Source organism: Ptiloglossa arizonensis, chromosome 13 (assembly GCF_051014685.1).
Source record: "Ptiloglossa arizonensis isolate GNS036 chromosome 13, iyPtiAriz1_principal, whole genome shotgun sequence".
NCBI lineage: Eukaryota > Metazoa > Arthropoda > Insecta > Hymenoptera > Colletidae > Ptiloglossa > Ptiloglossa arizonensis.
In genome coordinates, this window is record NC_135060.1 from 7,392,888 (window position 1) to 7,413,165 (window position 20,278).

The 20,278-nt window shown below is 45.0% G+C and overlaps 1 protein-coding gene and 2 long non-coding RNA genes across 7 annotated transcripts in view; 2 read left to right on the top strand and 1 right to left on the bottom strand.

The window, feature by feature from the left end:
- On the bottom strand, positions 1-8,568 carry LOC143154056 (uncharacterized). Of its 3 annotated transcripts, XR_012993970.1 has the most exons (4): positions 8,336-8,568; positions 8,137-8,271; positions 508-718; positions 1-156 (listed from the first exon to the last, which is right to left on the bottom strand). It is a non-coding gene; the product is annotated as an uncharacterized LOC143154056 (long non-coding RNA). The 3 variants fall into 3 exon arrangements; XR_012993971.1 differs by having other exon boundaries at positions 8,165-8,568; XR_012993969.1 differs by having other exon boundaries at positions 8,137-8,568.
- Positions 5,615-9,203, top strand: LOC143154057 (uncharacterized). 3 transcript variants are annotated; one of them, XR_012993973.1, is made up of 2 exons: positions 5,615-6,075; positions 8,614-9,203. It is a non-coding gene; the product is annotated as an uncharacterized LOC143154057 (long non-coding RNA). The 3 variants fall into 3 exon arrangements; XR_012993974.1 differs by having other exon boundaries at positions 5,615-6,069; XR_012993972.1 differs by lacking the exon at positions 5,615-6,075 and adding an exon at positions 8,319-8,456.
- LOC143154055 (paramyosin, long form) overlaps positions 9,068-20,278 on the top strand; it is a 25,536-nt gene continuing 14,325 nt past the window's right edge. Inside the window, exons 1-5 of the mRNA XM_076325827.1 lie at positions 9,068-9,202; positions 11,065-11,121; positions 13,736-13,822; positions 13,986-14,152; positions 19,759-19,996. Coding sequence (XP_076181942.1) covers positions 9,089-9,202; positions 11,065-11,121; positions 13,736-13,822; positions 13,986-14,152; positions 19,759-19,996 — 663 coding nt within the window. The 5' untranslated portion in view covers positions 9,068-9,088. The remainder of the gene's footprint in view (positions 9,203-11,064; positions 11,122-13,735; positions 13,823-13,985; positions 14,153-19,758; positions 19,997-20,278) is intronic.

A 20,278-nucleotide genomic window follows, 5' to 3' on the forward strand; every position in this document is an offset into this window, starting at 1 on the left:
AACGTGAATCATTTTTCTTTAATATAAACCAATATATACATACCGCAAAATTTTACGTTTGAACCTATGTACTTTGATCGGTGAATTTGTCTCTGGCGTGTCGCATCCACAGAAATCACAAATTGTTATCAACATTGTTGCCAGGGTAGTATCGATCTGTAAATAACATAGTACGCATAACGCGTAATAATCTACGATACTTTCAGTATAGAATATAATTAGACGAACCGATCGATCAATATTACGTGTATATATTACTTGTACCGCCAAAAGTTACGATTTGGTAAAGTTAATGTGTCGAATAATAAACGAGGATCGTGGAAAATCGTTGATACGGGCCAATGTACGAAATTTCAAGCCGTGATAAACCGAAAATTCAGATTATCAGTAGCGAATGTAGAAGACGGAAACCACGGGAGCGCCACGGAGAGTTTAACGCGTGACCGAGGAGGGATTGATATTTCATACGTTTTAGCCCACTTTCCCATTGGATACAAGTGTATATACCGTTCGGACAGGAATAGAGCGGGTTAGTCATCTTCGGTTTCTCTTGGTAATGCCGAAAAGCTTTGGCCACAGTTTTTCGTGACGATTTCGGACCATGACTCAACGTTTTCCTGCTGCGAGTAGAACACCCATCGTGCTTTTCCGTTGCTTGTTCCATATGTCCAGATCTAATTCTTTATTAACATTGTTGCTCGTGGTCCAAGGGTAATCTCTGCCAAAGAAAATAAATCGTACTTGTTTCGTGTCGTCCTTTCCAAACGTTTCCCATCAGAATTGAACGCAATAAAATCGAACAATTTTTTAGACGATTTAAAACCGAATCGTAGAGAAATTAGCATTGTTGCTCAGAGATCAAGAATAATCTCTGCCAAAAAAATAAATCGTACGTGTTTCGTATTATACTTTGCAAACGTTTCCCATTAGAATTGAACGCAATAAAATCGAACAATTTTTTCGACGATTTAAAACCGAATCTTAGAGTAATTAACATAGTTGCTCGTGGTCCAAGGATAATCTCTGCCAAAGAAATAAATCGTTCGTGTTTCGCGTCTTCGTTTGCAAACGTTTCCCACCAAAATTGAACGCAATAAAATTCAATAGTTTCTTCGACCTTCTAAAATCGAATCGCAGAGAAATTCACTCCGGAGAGTAAGATCGAGCATTTTCGTTTCTCCTAGGAATCGAAGGTACTATTCGAGCTGGAAGTTCGTATCGTCGAAAATAACCGATCGGAGAAGTAGCACGACGGTAAATCGAAGGAAACGATACCAGTGGACGTTCCCTGTTTCGTATATCTCGTATTCGGTGCAAGTTTACTAAATTTTCCAGCGACGGTTACTTGTACACGGGTTTACGGATCTCGTTTACTCCCAACGCGATCCCGATTTACACATCGTTCGAATCGGGCCAGATCCCATTGTTTATGGTCGGTATGGTATTCTCGGAGATGGTATTGTGCCCGAAACGGTGCAAGTTAACGATCGTCGGCGACCTAAATTCCGCGCGTCGATACCCTATAACCTCGGCGTTAACGCGTTCAAAACGCGCGGAACCGATCCGTTCTTTAAATAAATCGACCGAAGGGGTAATTCAAAACTCCGCTACGAATTCAGCTGTCCGATCATTAGTAACAAAATTTCTAGCGACCGTTCTAGGATCCACCTGTTGCCTTCTTCCTGACTCGATCGACTGTCGTAATTATAGAACAGCAATGGGTATAAACGAATCTACGTTACGAGAACCGGATCGAACAGTTTCTACCCACGTGTACACGGAATCGCGTAACAGAATCGCGATTCCTTCGTGCTCGAGTCTACGATCGAAACGATTCGAAAAATAGACACTCCTCTTTGTAACATCTGCGTTATCGTTTAAATTTAGTGTACTCGTTAAGAAGAGAAATTTAAACGCATCACTATCGCGGAATAATTAGCACAGATTGCGTGAAATTATCGATAGGAAATTTTTGATGGCTATTCTTTCATAAATTTCACACTCTTGACAACTCTTCGATCGTCTAACGACGCTGTACGTATTTGTGAAAAAGTCGTCGAACGTTTGGAAATACAATCGAATGTCAGTTAATAGCCCGTGCAGCTAGTAACGGATGAAATTTGTCGTTCGTCTTCTATCTTTCTTAGATACTCCAAAATTAAGATCAAACTGCACACTGCACTCTCTATCTATCATTTGCTCGGAAAATAGTAGATGCCTACAAAGACGCGTCTACACAGCGAATTTAGCCAGCCTCTTGGTCGCTAGTACAGATATAGATCTTATTCTACAGGGTGAGTCACTCGAGCGAGACGAGGCCAATCTACCGTTTCATTGAAGATAGAAAGAACGAGGATACGGGGGTAGTGTTCGAAAAACGTGTACTTCGTGAAATATTTGAAACGAAACACGTGTTAATTTTTTTTTCTTCTTTTTTTTCTTTGTTCCCAAGGAGATACTCGAACCGTGACTTCACGTTATTTCAACGCAATTCTCGTTCGTTCTTTCGAAACTTTCTCCCTCCTTTTGTTTCCATAAATTTAAAACGTCTCGTTAATGTATTCGTTCGTCGAAAATTCTGTCCCGACTTCTGTTACCTGAATTAGAGTCGCGTTAAAAAAAAAAGAAAAAGAATCGTTGATAGCTCCTTGCGAACGCAACGGGAAAAAATAGGTCGCGGGTAGTCATACGTTTATTTCATCTTCGAACGAATAACAGATACGACGGTGTATTTTCAATTGCAACGAGTCGGTGTGATTAATCGGAAATAAATGTCTCGATAAATCTGTTATAATCACCGTCTGGTATTAATATATCAAATATACGTCCAAATTAACTAGTGCCAAGCATCGCGATAATAATGGACGAGACGAAAATGGACGATTACCATCTCCCAAAATATCGACAGCGGGATATCGAAGGCGGAGGTTCAAGTTTACCCAAGCTGACCGATACAGCGGCTCTGTTTACAAACATTAAACTCACGATCGAGAAGTCAAGATCTTTCGATAGGCGGTAGGTACCTTAGAGAATTCAGTCGAACGAGAGTGTCGGAAGGGGGTTATATTTAGAAAATTGGGGCAGTGTGCTTACTCGGCAACTCGGTGATCATTATAGGTCTTTTTATGCGAACACGAGAAACGCGAGACGCTTGTTCGGCGTATCGCTACCGTATTCTCGATCGCGGTAGGTTACGTAGCGTATTCGAGCGCGGAAGCCAACGCCTGATCCGTATCGCGACAAGATAATTATTATCGCGTTAATTAACCACGTTGCGCAACCGTACCGCGATAAAGCCGATAATTAATCTCGGCGGACTTTCTAAATCCGTGCCAAGAAAAATATTAACGACTCGATTCAGCCTGACATACATTACGCGCTGATACAATCCAAAGATGCACGGTTCTCCGAATAATTTTCCGAAACTCGCTACGGGCTATTAAACCCCACGGCGCCGACCGAGACGAATTTATTAAAGTGCGTTGACTTCGATTTCGAACGCGAAGCCGCGTAATTAAGTCGTTCCGTTTAAATCGAGTTCGACTTCCGGTCAACTAGCGAACGTTTCATTGGACGAGGTGTCGAAATCGATCCGTAGATCGATCGTGGAAAGTATACACAGGTATTCATTATCAACGGGACGGTATGCAGATTGCTTCGAAACGTTCTAACGATAATGTACAAACCAACCGAAAATTTCTACACGGTAACTTCTACGGAGTGACTTCCGCGAAGTGCCATTTGTAGTTTTCTCGAAACAAAACAAACAAAAAAAGCCGAAACATATTTTTCAGAATTTATCGTTAAAAGCTAAAGAACGCGTACCGATAAAGTATTCAGACTCCATTTGGAGAAAACTGCACGCGTTTTGGAATTCAATCGGTAAAAACGACCGAAAACACGCGCATGTATATTTATTTTCAAACGCGGATCATTTCGCGAATAAAAAATGCATACGAAAAAATGAAACATTTGTCGAAAAACGAATGTACATTTTCAAACGCGGTTGCCGATTTTATTCCGATAAAATTCGCAGAGACGGTCGAAAATTCGATAAATGTGAACCGCGTTCTTTCGCTCGATCTTCGTTCGATCGCGATATTATTAAATGTTCGAGGCGCGCTCTCGATTGCGCGCGAATAAAATTAAATGGGCCAACCGAATAATCCGAGTAATGTATCGCGCGTACGAAACTCCGGTCCGTGGTTCGCGGTCCGTTTATTTATACGGACATAAGCTGGAAAATAGTCGCGGTCACGTGTACACGTGACAGACTCTCGAAAGATCGACGCTTTACGGACACGTGACACGCGTGAAGAAACGTGTTAATCGTACCGGCGAGTAACGTTGTTTCCGCAACGACGAGTTGGCCCCTCGCGAAATATCGTGGGTGCGCAACGTGCAAAAATTTCCTCCTCTTCGAGAGGAAATTGTTACTTCTCCTACCCAAAGGAAGAAAAACAATTAAATACCTTCTAGCAACACCCACATTCCCTCCATCTTGCGAAAATCGTAGGTGCATTGCGATTTTCCCCTCTTCGAGAGGAAATTGTTACTTCTACCCAAAAGAAAAAAGAAAGAAAAAATAATAAATATCTTCCAACAACCCCCACATTCCCTCCATCTCGCTCCTTTGATTATCCCCTCGCGAAAATCATGGATACACCGCGTGCAAAAATTTCCCCTCTTCGAGAGAAAATTGTTACTTCTCCGAGGCAAAAGAAGAAAAAAGAAAAGTAAATAAATCCTGTTCGAGCAACCCCTCCGTTCCCTCCGTTTAGCTCCCCGATCCGTATATTTCGCCCTGTAAACAGAATAGACGGCACGGGCCAGTCGGTAGGATGTCTCGGGTCGTAGCCAAATATCCGGCGAAACGTGCCGGCGCGAATTGGAAACGCGGATACGAGGAAGTTTCTGCACGAGTCCGCATAGGTGTACACCCTGCTGGGCTCGAAAACTCTCCAAAGGAGAGCCGGAGGGACGACCGAAGAGCCAACGGTGAGAAAAAGAGAGAAAGAGTCAGTTATTCTGGTCCGAGGTCTTCCGACGTGCTTTCCGATGGCTGGAATTCTCCACCAGAGGGAGCCACGTGCCACGGTAACGGAGGAGTGGGAACAAGGTGATGAGGAGGACGCCGAAGAGAAGGGGCCAATCTCAAATTACTTGTGGAGCTCCGAGCTAGGCCGACCGAGCATCTTTGCCCACCATCGCCCGGCGACCTTTTATAGACACTCGACGGGAGTGGGGCGGGGTGGGTGGTCGTGGAAATTTTGTGAAAACTGGAAGTTTCGGCAGAAAATGGTCCTCCCTCCTCCTCCTCCTCCCCTCGAGATGCATTGCTCCCTTCGTATCGTTCATCGGCCATTGCTCGTTCCGACGATGAAAAGAAACGATCGACGACAACGACGTTTCGCGGTTACAAATTAAATGGTACGCGCTCGTGGATTTGAAATCGTGGGGAATTCGTGGCGTCTTGCCGTGTTTGGTAAATAAAAATGGATTATAGGATATAAATACGGTTGGTATTCACAGCGACGAGAGTGGGATGGTATGCTAGTAGAACGAGAAGCTCCTGTTTCAGACGTTGCTAGTAGTCCGAGTAAACGAACGAACGCGTCTCCTCGGAATTGTTACGGAGACAACGCGCGGAACAAACGAAACCGTTTTAATATAGAAACCCAGTCTCCGTAACGAGAATAAATTTTGTTTAAACGTCGCACGGTCGGGCGACCGTAACGCTCGCGCTTTCGCGTATTGTTAGCGACTCGGATACGATACTCGACTACCGGTTTCTTTTAAGGGGAAAAGAAAAGAAAAAAGAAAAGCGGAAACACTCGAAACATCGGGTCCGTAAAAGGGTGGAAATCAATTTTGCGCCAAAGGTCGTGCTTCGTAACGTCTTATTTTCGAACGTTAAACCGATCGGTCGAAAATAAACGTCGGTCATAAATAAATCGATGAACGTATATTAATAGGAATAAAGTTTGACAATACGAATGGGGTATTTCGAGTTCGCGACCAACGCGAAGTCCGAGACGAACGGAAGTGGGCTAGACGGTTCACGTTCCCGTACGTGTACGTATAATAAAATTTTAAATAAATTTCGGGAACATCGGTCGGGACGAACCTCGAGACCGCAATACCAACGGCGATGGAAACGCGCCCGGCATTCTCGTTAGCCATCGCCGCGTCGTCAACAACGATGTCGAGTGTAAATACCGAAAAGCCCGCGGACGTTTCGTCGCAGCTGCGAGATCAACGAGAATTCGCGACGGAATCCAGGAATCGGACCGGTGACGGCAATTTTTCAAAAGGAATTCTCATCACCTGTTGAGTCATCGGTCAACCTCTTTCCGTTGCAATTCGAGGATCACACGGTGTTATTTATACAAAAGAATCCTCCCTCGTGCGCGCGGGATACCTTTTGAAAATATTTTAATCCCGCTGAACGATTCTTAATTGCTCGTCGATACTTGGTGGGATAAATCTGGAACACGAGTCGAGGGAAAACGTACAGCAGAAAGCGTGCGCGCTGCGTTTTCTACGTCTGAATAAATGTAACCTAAGTCGATATCGTTCGGATAAAGTTTCGAGAAGAATGTAATCGATCGGATTGAAAGAACACGATGGAAATGCAATTTCGAACGTTCGTACTTCGAAACGACGTTTCGACTAATCACGTTCCAGGGTAAAATTATAAGTGGAACAAAGCGAACGTTACGTAAGTTGTGGTATATCGAACCTGAATTTTGGGTTCGGCTTTGTCATCGACCATTTTGTCTTTCGCCGTGTACAAATATTCCGAATGTACACGTTGCGTTAATTTTCCCTGTTCTTCGACAACGGTGGTCCAGTATTTATCGATGCTACAATTTCTTTTCCATCGACGATGCAATGTTCGGTATGCGTGCAACATACGGTGCCCTATAATTCGCGGGGCAATCGAAAAGCACGCGAGACTCCTCGTCCAAAAATAAGTCGAGCACGTGGAATTAAAAATGTTTGGACGAATTTAAGTTTTCGAGACAATCGATCGCGTTAGGTATGCATCGTAAAAGACGTTTTTACGCGGTACGTGAAAATATTAATTTACAATCGAAGACCCGTTTGCTAAATATCAATACGGAAAGGGCATTTCGAATTATAGAGAAAAATTGCTCCAGTTCGATTAGGCATCGATTAAAATACATCGAGTCGATGTATTCGCTCGCGGAGCAATATTTGCGAGTTCGTCGAACAAGACGAAATCGGTAGGAAAAAATGTAATTCCACATTTTCGATTTATTTTTTCAGGAAGAATCTCCTTTTTGCGTTCCATCTATTATTGGACGTTATATATATACATATATATTGTATTATGTATAACATACGTTGCATCTCGCAATCCGTTCGATGCGTTATAAAGCGAAAAAAGAACGCCGAGTCATCGTGCGTACGCGTAATATATTTTTCTCGCAACGCGATCTATATTTGTTGGCCAAAGTGTCAACGCGGAATTAAGAATCACCCTGTACAATTATAGTTTACATTCCCATGTATCCCATACGCGATGAGTGTGCACGCTAAAATAGTCGCGATTCTATAAACGATTTTGGCTCCGATATGACACGCGTATGACGGTGCACGATTGTTATACTTTTTCAACGTTTACACCTACGCAGCTATCGGTACTTGAATGAGTCAACGACTTCTCTCATCGATGGCCAATCTATGCGAAGTGATGACCCTGTAGCTTTTCAAGTACGGTATATCTAAATCGGTACGAAGAGCGACGCAGTTGCACGCCTGAATGTTAGACGAATAATTCCACGTCGAGAGGCGTGGGACGCCAGAGCTAATTCTAATTCTAATTGTCGAGAGCCCCTCGGGCAATTTCGATCGTGAATCGGTTTTTGATCGTGGCTCGTACACCTGTTGAGTGGTATGCCTCGCGCGAGCTTTGTCTTTGATCTTTCGGGCGACGAAATTCACCGGGCTGATTTTCATCGCGATCGGAGCGAGCTTGTTTCATTTTAGAATACCACGATCTCGATCCCCGATGATGCGAAAAAAAGGGAAACGGATCGACGTTACGTTTCGGAGAAGAACGTAACCCCGCATATTTTCGTACGCTTTCGTAATCGACGCGCGACGTACTTTCAACGAAAATAATCATTCGGGTTACCATCCACGGGTTTTCTCGATTCGAAAAATGTATCCCCGATGCACGCAGAAAGTCGTAACAGTCCCTTGCGATCGATTCTCCGTACGTGAAACGTTTCTTCGCAGCGTCTACGAATGAACGAATCCTCTCGTGAGTTTTCAAACGACGTCGTACGATGGATAATACACCAACCGTTAATTACGTCTACTCTCCGCGGTAAAATTCGTATCTCGACACTTGTTGGAACGTTAACTTCGCTCGAACGTTGAAAAAAGAAAAAATGCAAGAAAAACAAAGACACAATACGAGAAAGGTAACGGTCGAGCGAACGTATCGTAACTTGGCGAAAGATGGCGCGTATCGCGAGCGAACGGTTCTCGGTACGCGAGTCCGAGATCGCGTACGTTTGGTTCGGTTCGCGAATGATTTCTTCGAACGCGATTCGGCACGGATTCGCCTCCTGTTGGCAGGTGCGTTCAGGAAACGTGGGCGTCCGTGGAACCGACGGTGGTCGTCGTCGGCTGGTGGTTTCCCCTCGAGGAACGACGAGGACGTGGAACAACGACGATGACGACGACGAAGACGACGACGAGTCGCCGCCGCGTGTTCCTGGTGGGGGTTGACGATCTACCGCGCACGCGCGTAACCGTCATTTTGACGAAGCCATGGAGCCGCCGGCGCGCCATACGAACGACGACGGGTCGCGCACTACGAGTAGGGCGCTGGTCGGCTCCGAAACCCCCGAAGAAGAGAAGGAAGAAGAAGAAGAAGGTGGAGGAGGAAGTGGTAGCGGACTACGACGATTTAAATCAAGACGACTTAACTTAGCACCAGCCAGTGCATCGAGGCGAAAACCCGAAGGTTAGCGAACAACCCGAGGAGAAACGAAACTCGGCCGAAGAAACGAGGGATCGTCGAGAAAAGCGAGTGAAACAAGCGGACAGGATGTCTTCAGCGATCGCTAAAGCTTCCAAATACACGTACCGCTCCACCGGCGGTGGTACTGCCGATGTCAGCATCGAATACAGCGCCGACCTCACCGCTCTCGCCAGACTGGAGGTAGGTTAACCAACAACGGATCGTTTATGATCGTTTCGCGACGATTTCGCTGGAGAATTTATCGCAGCTCGAGTAACGTGGCCGCGCGAGAACTCGAACACCGGGGCACTGTGAGCACCTGAAACGACCGAACGAAGAATTCGTCCCTCGTATCGTTTCGCGACGCGACAGCTACGCCCTTAAGGGCACGCGTCGTAGCTATCGACTAAATCGGCCAAGTACAGAAGTTCGTCGCGTTGCGTCTCGCTTTGTTCCTCGTTGGACAACTGACTCTCGTAGATGACTTGCCCGATTTAACCGATAACGACAATGTGTCTGCGTGGAACGATACGTCCGGACGATACTTCTGTTCACCCGTGTTCTTTCAACGCGTGGAACCTCGGTTAACTTATCACGGTAGGTACCGTTCGTTACACCTCGTTCTCGGGTACGCCGCCATTACGGATCCACGATTCAATACGAACGAGTTTTCATTTCTAGTCAAGATCGATAACACCTTTTAGCGTTAACTCGATACGTGTCCCTTCGTCTTTTTTTCCCGTTACGATCCAATCTCGTGGCGTAAAGGAGCGACGAGGCATCGCCCAACCATGTTCGTTCGATTATCGAAAACGAAGGGATCGCGAGAGGATAGGCAAAGAAAGAAAAATTTGTGAACGAACGAAGGAAACGTAGCGTTCGAAAGTAACTCCGATCGAGACTCGAACGTTCGATGGAGGGAGTCGGGGATGTCTCGCGTGAGATCTCGAACGCTGAACGATGTCCCCCGTGAAAGCTTAGACGTAGCGCGGGGAAGAGAAGACCACCCGTGAGAGTTTCGACGAGCATCGGAGGAATCCAAGATGTCCCGTGCAGACCCAAGACGTTTCATCGGCGCAGGCCACGAGAGATCCGATGAAATCCAATACGTCCGATGGAAAGAGTCCAAGATGTGCGAGAAAACCTAACACGTTCAACGAGGAGGGTCCAATGACGCAACCCGCGGAATAACACCGGATGACTAATCGTCCCAAAGACCCTCGCGATGAAATCGTTCGAAACGTTCGCGGTCGATCGATACGGGGAAGAAGCTGGTACGAAGAAACGCTCGGTGAGGAAACGTCGAGAGGGGCGTTAGTGATCGCGTCGACTGGTGAAAACAGGAAACGCAGAGCAGTGAACCGATTTCGCGGTGGGGGACTGTGAGACGCGAGAAAGTTCAGTGACCATAAGGGATATTAGTGCCAACCCTGACGAGGAACGAAAGTGCCGTGGAGACCGTTCCGTGGCCTATCGGATTGCTCGTGTACGAAAATAGTCGTGAATATCGGCCCTAAAGCGACGATCGTGCCCGAACAAACCGGAGTGACATCTTCGAGGCGTTCGCGAAACGCCCGAACGAACGAGGACGAACCGACACGGTCGATATCGTCGATCGGTGTTCCATACGATCACGTTCGAGTACGTAACCGTGAGACCGGCTCGTGGAACCTGCTCGTGAAAAGATGCAACGGGAGGAACGCGAAGAAACGTGCCCTCGTTTCCGCGTTCGAGCAAGATTGTCCTTTTTTTTTTCGCTTCTTTTTTTTTTCTTTTTTTCGTCGATGTTCGAGGAGCGAAAATTCTCCGGCAGCTCGTTAAGGGCCACGGAGCAGACGAGCGCACGTTCCTTCGTTTCGTTGGAAACGACCCCAACGGACCCTCGTTGTTGAACGAAGGTACTCCTGTTTCCCTCGAGGACGAGCCCGTTCGGAGGCCGTCCGTCTTTCCGAAATACCGGGCGTCCGCTGTTGGATATTTTCGTCGGCCCATTACGTAAAGCACCGACCCTCTATAACGAGCCCCGTGGTACGCTCTAATCCTTCTCTTGCCTCTCGTTTCAGGACAAAATCCGCCTGCTGCAGGATGACCTGGAGTCTGAGAGAGAGCTACGTCAAAGGGTGAGTCTCACCGAACACTTTTTCTTACATTTCTCGCCGCTCGGGTGCTATCATTCCGCGTTGTCTTTCCACGCTCGTCGATCCGTGTCTCGTATTTACACGAGATATACAGGATCGCCGAGTGTGCACCGTGTCCGCATCGATACGCGTTAACCGCGAACCGGAAACACGCAAAGTGTCTCGTATCCGTGCATCGTTGAACTTCGACTCGTGTCGATATTACAAACGCGGTAGCAACGACGATGACTCGGGTCCGTTGCGCGCCGGGGATAAAAATATCCGGGACGACGGCGATAAACGTCAATTTCGAGACTTTATGTAATGTCGGCATTGTGAATTTTGAAACTGATACGAAAAAAGCGAGAGTGGCCTGCTCCACCATAGAGTGGGGAGCAGTAGGTCGAAATGTCCAGCTCTCGACTCGCGTCTATTTTTGGGGATGCGCGCCTCTTCAGCGAACGAACCCGCATTCCTTTTTCGTGTTCGGTGTACGTGTAACGCATCGTATCGAGACAAAAAAAAGAGACGAAAAAAGAAAAAATACAACGAAAACAATATTTCGAGGAATTCGCGATCGATGGGCGAAGGATCGTGAATCGATGGAAAATTCAACCGAATCACTTTTAGTAGTTGATGAATTTTCGATTTCTTTTTACCCACGAATGCCGGAGTTTGAGAATTTCAAGGATCTTGCGAAGAATTCGCCCGATTCGCGGTCCATCCTCGATCGATGGAAAAGTATTAGCCACGGTCTCGGGAAAACGACGGTGTCTCGTTCCAACGGGGCGTTAAATTTAAGAAGAGCTTCTCCAGTTTCATTGTTCGAAAAGCTCCGCGGAAATCAAATTCGTACGTAACGCTGGTCGCGATACGTGACTTGAACCTGTGCCAGAGACGTTTTCCCCTCCGCTCTTTCAGATCGCAAAGAGTCGAAAATTATGATCTCGTCAAGTACGCGTTACGCGTTCGTTAAATCGTCGTTGAATCATTATTACGAGAAGGAAGCGCAACGTTCGAATCGGATCGAGGCACGCGTTACGTAACGTTGCGAATACCTCGAGCTCGATCGTTTCTCCGTACGAAATTTCGCCACGACGCACCATCGGAACCGATTCGCGATTTTTCGCGAAGAGAACACGGATCTATCGTTTGACAAACGAAAGACAGCTGTCGAACGAGTCGTTCGTACCGTAAACACGTTCTTTCTTCCCAAGTTCGATACCTTAAAATGGCCGCAGCCTAGTTAATCGTTCGGTACGTTGTACCGTTAAAATAAACGTTACGATTTAAGAAACGAAACGCACATTTCTCGTTCACCGAACACATATTCTTTTTTTTTTATCGATTCGACCGTTGGTACCGCAGACACGTTCTTCCTTTACGAATTCAACGCTCCAAAATGGTCGTTGTACGTACGGTCGAAGAACCAGTGAAATACTTTCTCGAATGAAAGCTTCGACGCTCGGTCGGTCGTTGAAAATTGCGTTTTCATCGGAAAGAAAATTTTCGTCGAGGAAACGTGTGTTTCGACACGGTCGGTAAATACGAGGAGGCATGGAGAACGCGGTGGTTTCCGGAGAACGGACAGTTATGGCGATGTCGCGCGTCTCTCTTTTCTCGATAAACGCCTCGTTTGTAATATGAATAAAGCTCCCGATATAGAGCCAGTCCGTCCGGAATTAGATCGTTCTATTCGCGGTCCGAAGAAACCTGACGTCAAGCTTGCACCGAGCCGTTCGCGTCGTTCCTCGAGGCCTCTTTCCAAAACAATGCCGCGCATCTCGATTACACTCAACACGCATCAACGTGTTCCGACAGTGCTCTTCTATCGCGTTACAACGAATTCGTACCTCTAGAAAGAGAGCAGACTTTGATACGATTACGTCGCGCCCATCGAGCCGGTTATTCCTACGGCTATACTACTACTACTTTTGTTATGACACGATCCTCGCGTTCGTTCGTTTGACAGTTTACGAACTCAAGTACGCGTAAAAGTTGCCAGGCAACGTCGATCGATTTAAGAATCAACGAATCGACTGTTCGATCGTCTAAATAATTCACAGTACTTTAAGATCGGGAATACGATTACGGTTACGGATACCGTTAATCGTTAACCAATAACCAACACGACATATTCTGCCGACATGAAAAGTATTTGGAAACGAAGCGTATATTTTAACAGTTGTTTCAAATGGGTTAAAAATGTATCGTTATTGCAAACTCGCGAGAACGAACGAAAACGTTCACGGAACCGATCTTCGTGTATTGGAAATCTTGAGAGAACTGTAAATAAGGGACAAACCTATTTCGAGCGAACACAAGTACCACTGATCGTACCCGGATAACGGTGTACGAACTTTCCAACGAAATTGAACATTCGCCCGCAAAGCTTTTTTAAACATCTCGCGAGTAAATTGAAATATCGAAAAACTTGAATCTTTTCGACTCGAACTGTCATCGTTGTTCAACGAAGATTCGATGCACGAGCGTGTTCCTCGTTCGCGGTACGTTTCTTCGGAAAAAGGGTAGAAGTCAATGCGAATCGTGGGGAAATTATTATTTCTATCGAACGACGTATACAATCGTTTCCTTCATTCGCCACGTGCCTTTGCAGATTGAACGCGAGCGCGCTGACTTGAGCGTGCAAGTCATCCAGCTGTCCGAACGTCTCGAAGAGGCGGAGGGTGGCGCCGAATCTCAAGTAAGTTTAAAAGAATACTGTACACCGGTCGACGAGAGCAAAGAAAATTTTATAAATCAGAGATCACCTCGAGAGAATACCCAAGAATTTTTCGATATGTTGCGCTCGATCCACGACGATACTTGAAATTAATTGTTACCATTTTTCAAACGTGACTCTCCAGTTCGAGATCAACAAGAAGAGGGACACGGAATTGGCCAAACTACGCAAACTACTCGAAGATGTTCATCTCGAAAGCGAGGAGACCGCGCATCTCCTGCGCAAGAAACACCAGGAGGTCGTTGTCGATTTCCAGGATCAGATCGATCAACTTGCAAAAGCACGCGCCAGGTTAGTGGACGAGTAGTCTTCCTAGTCTTTGTCGTAGATTCAGCGAATTACTTTCCGAGAACGCTCCAATGTTGCGTTTGTACGTGTAGAACGCTGCTTAGAACACAGTCGAAGCTTTTCAAGATTATCGTTTTCGAAATGTACCGAAGTGGAGCGTTAATTGTGTTCTGTGCCGCGCATTGCATTTGTGGAGGCAAGATGTATCACATCGTTCGGAAAAAAAGTAGTTTTTACAAATATTTTTAAGAGAAAAGAAGAGAAAGAAATATTTTACGGAAATATTTTTTAGAAATATTTTTAAGAGAAAGGGGAAGAAGAGAAAAAGATATTTTATAGAAATATCTTTTCGATTGAAAAATCTTGATATAATAAACAATCGGAACTGCTTTCGTCAGCGACATACGATTCTTAGTCTTGAATCACCCAGAACCGTGATCGTCTACGTGCTTCGAGTAATACGCTTTTAACAGCGCCACTCATGAATCACTTCAGCCGACTCGACAGAGATGATCCTAATATCATTTTCTCGGTCTCCTTATTGGATGATCGAGTAGATTCGCTACTTCAAATTTCTTAAAGTACGTCACATTAGATATTACTCGATGAATCATTTCTCACGATACAGTTAAATCCTCTCCCTTGCAAATCCCGTAACCACGAAATCCACCCTGTGATACTCACACGATTCTTTTTTTTTGAAACATTTCTTCGTTTCGTTGCACAAGACGAATATCGTTAAAAAGTACGTGAAAGAAACAATTTTTTTCACACGAAGACAATTTACAGCGCAAAACTCCGAAAAATGACACCGTTAACGGGATTAAAAGCAAGTATCGAAGCGAAACGCGAAAGCATTCCGTTTCGACGCAACTTGAACACGCTCCGAATCTCTCACGAAATCCACGATAGGGAACGAACGAAATCGGAACATCAATAAACCGTGGTTAATTATATACACTTGTGAAAATAAAATCGCGGCCTAGGTATGCTCCGCTCGCGATCCTCCTCCCCTTTGAGGTCAAAGCGCGCGGAGCGTCAATAAACAGTCCGCCGGAAGTTCGAAGGTGCGCCGTAACGCGAATCGAGTTTCGTTTCCCGTCGAGGGTCGAAACGGAAAAATCGCGACGGAACGGGAACGAGAGACACGGATGGATAAAAAGTGTGGTGTACGAGGGTGAATCACGGCGCGTCGCTTCGTTAATTATAGCGAGGCATCGCGAGGAACGAAAGCGTATTCGAAAATTGCGGGAATTATGCTCGACGATACTGGCCAACGGCCAAACAACCAACTTACTCGCACCTGAAATACGCGCAGACTCGTTCCCTCGGCTTTTCTAAACATAACCCGCGTCCTTTCCGACGTCCCGGCGCCCCGACGCGCGTATACCCGCGCTACAAGGACGCCTCCGCTTCGAAAATTCACCGAGCTGTCATCGAGACGCTCTCTATTATCCAATTGATCCTCTCCCACTCGCTCGACGGACTACTCGTTCCCTTTGATTTCGTCTCCGTGTTTATCCGTTGCGCAATCCACTCGCGCGAATTTCCCGCGACGAGAAAATAGACGGAACAAGGTAATTCACTCGATCGGTTACAATTTTAGAGACTTTGTTATCTTTGTATCCGCGAGCGAAATTGATACCCCCTCGTTTACTTTGTCGGCCAACTCTACTTTGTCGGTGTCTTCGTGTCGCTCCTTACGTAACTTTATATAAATAACGAAAGATAAAACGGAGAAACGGTACGATTCCCTCTGTTAAATGGAATTCGAAGACTTTTTCGATCTCGATTTTACGCGTTATCGGTACACTCGTCGTCCCTTCCACGAGTGGCGACGCAACCCTTTGATCTTTTTCCCTCGACACTCGTTACGTAATCTTTTCGCAACGGAACGAACGAGAAACAAGAGGCAGAATTCTCTCGAGTTTGCAAAGTTCCACGGAGCTTTCATTTCACCGCCATTTTCAACGTAATTGATCCTCCCCCACCATTTCTCCAGCTTCGTCTGGATTTACTTTGTTTTCTCGCCACTCGTTTACGCGATCTTCCGGTGTAATAACAAAACGAGGATAAAACGTTGAAACGGAACAGATCTCTCGATCGGATGGACATTTAGTAGTCTTTTTTTAGAGCAATTCTGGACGTAACTTATTCCTCTGTTTTTTTTTTTTCATTTAGCCGACTTCATCGATTTTATTTCTTCGCGGATACTTTTCTCGTTTAAATATACCGTTTGGAATAATTGAAAGATCGACTCACTGATCTCTGTTGCGCACGAACGCTTCGAAAATCTACAATAGTGTACAAGTTGGACACTTGACAAAAATATTAAGATCATTATCGTTAAACGACGTTATTACACGTGTGTAAAGTTACAGATGCACGAATACAAAAAAAAAACGAAACAGGAAATCCGTAAACGGTATCGTAGAAAGTGTTCTTTATTCCCTTCTAGAGGATAGACTCGTTTTTCAAAATTCTTCGAAAACTCGATCCAATTTTGTCGAGCAATGCACGAAAGGAGAACGAAACGGTGGAATGCGATATATTTCTCGGTCGTATGAAATTCTAAAAATTTCGTTTTCGCATAATTGACCCACACCCCCCAGGCCGATACCTTTGACTTCGTTTCTTCCGCATCCGTCGCGCAATTTTCCTACCCAGGTATTAAATCGAGGTAAATCAAGGAGGCGAAACAATTTTCTTCCTCTCGTAAAAACTTGAAAAGGTTCCTTTTGAGAATAATTTTGCAGTCTCCGTGGAGCAGCAGGAACGGCTGATCAAGAATTTTAACTGAAATTGGATCCCAGGAGACCCCGTTCCGAGTATACCTTTCAGCAAAAGCAATTACGACATTTATACGTCAACAGCGTCACGGCGAAGTAACAGCTAATTGCCTCTTAATATTTCAACCAGCAAAATAGAATACCCCGGGCGCCATTACGACGAACGGGAATAACAAATGAAAAGTGAGTTTGAGTGGACCCTTCCGTGATCGCCTCGAGAAGGTGAAAATTACTCGTCGCTCCTTTTTCTTTTCTTTTCTTTCTTTCTTTTCTTGCCCCAATTACATTCGTGGAAAAAGCAGGTGTCAGGACTTGCGAGAATTTGCGGCGCAGAAAAAGTTTCCACCTGTTGGCACAAGGAGGGCGTTTTAAACGCTTTTAAAACAGACCCGTCCTACTTTTCAAGTTGCTTACCTCGTTTTCTTCGTCGCGCTGCTTCACTATCTTATTATTCCCCGATTCTCGCCATTTTATCCTTCCCCTCGTTCTCTTCGTATACCATTCTACATTGTAAAAGTTCTTCCTCCCGCGTAATACTCTTATATTTTTATCTCTTTCATCCACCTGTTCCGCTTTCTACGAAGCTCTTAGAATTTTTCGATCGTAACTTTCGTCTTCGCGTAACTCTCTCAGTTTCAATGTTCGAAGTACCTGGTTCGCTTCTTGCTATTTCTGTTGATTTTCTCCGCGCCTGTGTACAGCCCCTTTTATCGTTATTTTCTTCTCTTTACACTCGAAACTTTATTTTTACATAGCAAAGATGTACCGAAAATATTTGATCGAACTTCACCGATGTACCAATACTTCCGACGAAACATTTTTCGAAAGAAATATCGTTCCGCAAATACGTTTTGTAAGATCCAGTAAATACGTTAAGGTTGTCCTTTCTCAAATACGTCCAGACACTTTACTTTGACCAAACGAAGCACCGTTAACCAATATCGGTAAGGATAACAGCGCCAGTTCGGACTTATCGTTAATATTTGATTACGTACAGAAATCTTCAAGCTCGTTCGACGATCGAGAAGATGACTTAAAAAATTTATTTCCTATTACGACTTTCTGTCCTAAAAGATCTCGTAGCCACATTTATTAAACATACTTTAAAAACGCTCGTCCACGCAACAGAGTCGACCGTAACTCGACGTAAAAGTGTAACTTTTACCGTAGAGAGAGTAAGATCGAGCCAGGAAGGAATGTAAGTCGTATTGGGTCAGACATTACGAGTCAGCCATCGTAAGGTCCGCGATGATAGAAAGCGAGCGACCACATTACTCGCGGTACCGCATTCCTCTTAACTCGAGATCGATCTTTCTATTTCTCTACGAGATATGTATATCTACACAGGAATCGTACTTTTTCGCTTATTCGATCGGTACGATACACCGACGAAGTTTGCCAAAAGTATTTAACGAACACACGTGTGTACGTTATTTCTCTCTCTCTCTTTCTCTCTTTCAAATTTCTTATCTCAAATTTTACGACAACCGTCTATTCTCTCGACCTTTTTCCATTACTATCCACTCTTCTCGATGTTTCCAAGCTCTTCGCTCTCTTTCTGATAATTTTATTTCGTTCCCGTGTTCGCCTCGTCGGTATTTACGAGTGTCCCCCATGAGTGTCTCGGCGTTCGGTTTTCACTTGGTTCGCCGAACATTCGCAACTTTTCACCTTGCGATTTTCTTTCTCACCGAGAGCCCTCCGCTTCTCTTCTTCGACCCGCCCCACTCCTCGTCCTCTCTCACTCGGTCTCCCGTTTTTATTCTGTCGGTCTCTCTCCCCGCGGGTCGTTTTGCTCGCGCGGCCGCTACTCGGCTTATGACTATTTTTAACCGTGCGAGTCGCGCGGCAATCCTCAACCCCGTGTTACCGCGCCATATTAGTACAGGCGACCGGCCCGGATCCCCACTATCCTCGGAATCGGCCGACACCTTACACCCTCTGTTACGTGTAGGTGGACTGCATCGATATCGCGGGGACTCGATCTTCTCGCGTTCTCTCTCTCTCTAGCCACGCGACACTCTCGATATCCACGGGGTGTTAACACGATTTATGGCTACACTGTCCCTGATAAGTATTCGCGGTAAGAGCGAAACGTTCGTCACCTCGATCGAACTCGTTGTCGGTTCCCGAGTCCGTGTAACGTAGAAAAATAAATTATTGTTACGAGAATTAAGTCAATTCTCGTCCGTAACGAGTCACGGATTTGGCTCGATAAGAACGAAGCATTTTCGTAACCGATATTTCTCATTATTCCGGTTACTCGTAGCTTTTTTTAGCTTGTTTTAAATATCGTAATACAGATACGCAACGAAAGCGTATCGATAGTTAAATTCCCCAATGATACAACGAAACGACATCGTTGCAACGATATAAGCTTCCAATGGTTAAATCGAAGAGAATAATTCGTCCTTGAAGCGGTTCGTAAATACCAAGGCAGCGTACCGAAGTGCGAAGGTTTTATTTTGACCCACTTTTAGAACGACAGACGAAGCATAAGCGGAATCTTTTCGTAGTCGCGAACAGGATGAAAAATCACCACTTAAATAAAGAAACTTATTTGCGTGAATGGGGACACGGAAAATTCACCCCGGAGAAAGAATTGTCACGAATCGCGCGCCATTGTTGGTACCGGCAACTTTCGAGAAACTTGCGTAATTGGAGAAAGGGAGAAAATAAATCTTTGCAGCGTTTCTTTTACTCGATCGAAGTTAATTCTAAGTGGATGGAATGGTTCGGTTATTGGAACGAGATTTTTACCAGATAAGGATCACTTTTGTGTACAAAATTTTGTTAACGCGCGATTGGTGAAACTTTCAGGGCTGACAAGGAAAAATCGAAATTCCAACAGGAGGTTTACGAGCTCCTCGCTCAGCTCGACAATGTCACCAAAGAAAAGGTGATGTCGATAAAAACGGTGGAGAAACTTGAATTCCACGTAGCTGAACTTAATGTGAAAATCGAAGAACTGAACCGCACCATTGTTGACATTACCAGCCACAAAACTAGACTTTCCCAGGAAAATATCGAGTTGACGAAGGAAGTACAGGACCTGAAGGTACGTAACGTTTCATTTACCAACGATTCGTTAACAGAAGCAATTAATAAACACGTACTATCATAATAGTAACGTAAACTCGATAATCGTTGTAACCGAAATTGTACGATTGAAATTTGCAACGACTATACAAGCTTTGAGCTTCGCAAGAATTGCTTGTCGTTTGAATAAATTATTTTTAATCTGAAGCGAACTATGTACAAGCATAGTAAATAGAAATTTGATAATTTTCACTATGTAGTTACAAAATGTTACATTGTTGTTTATTCTTACATTTTGTTC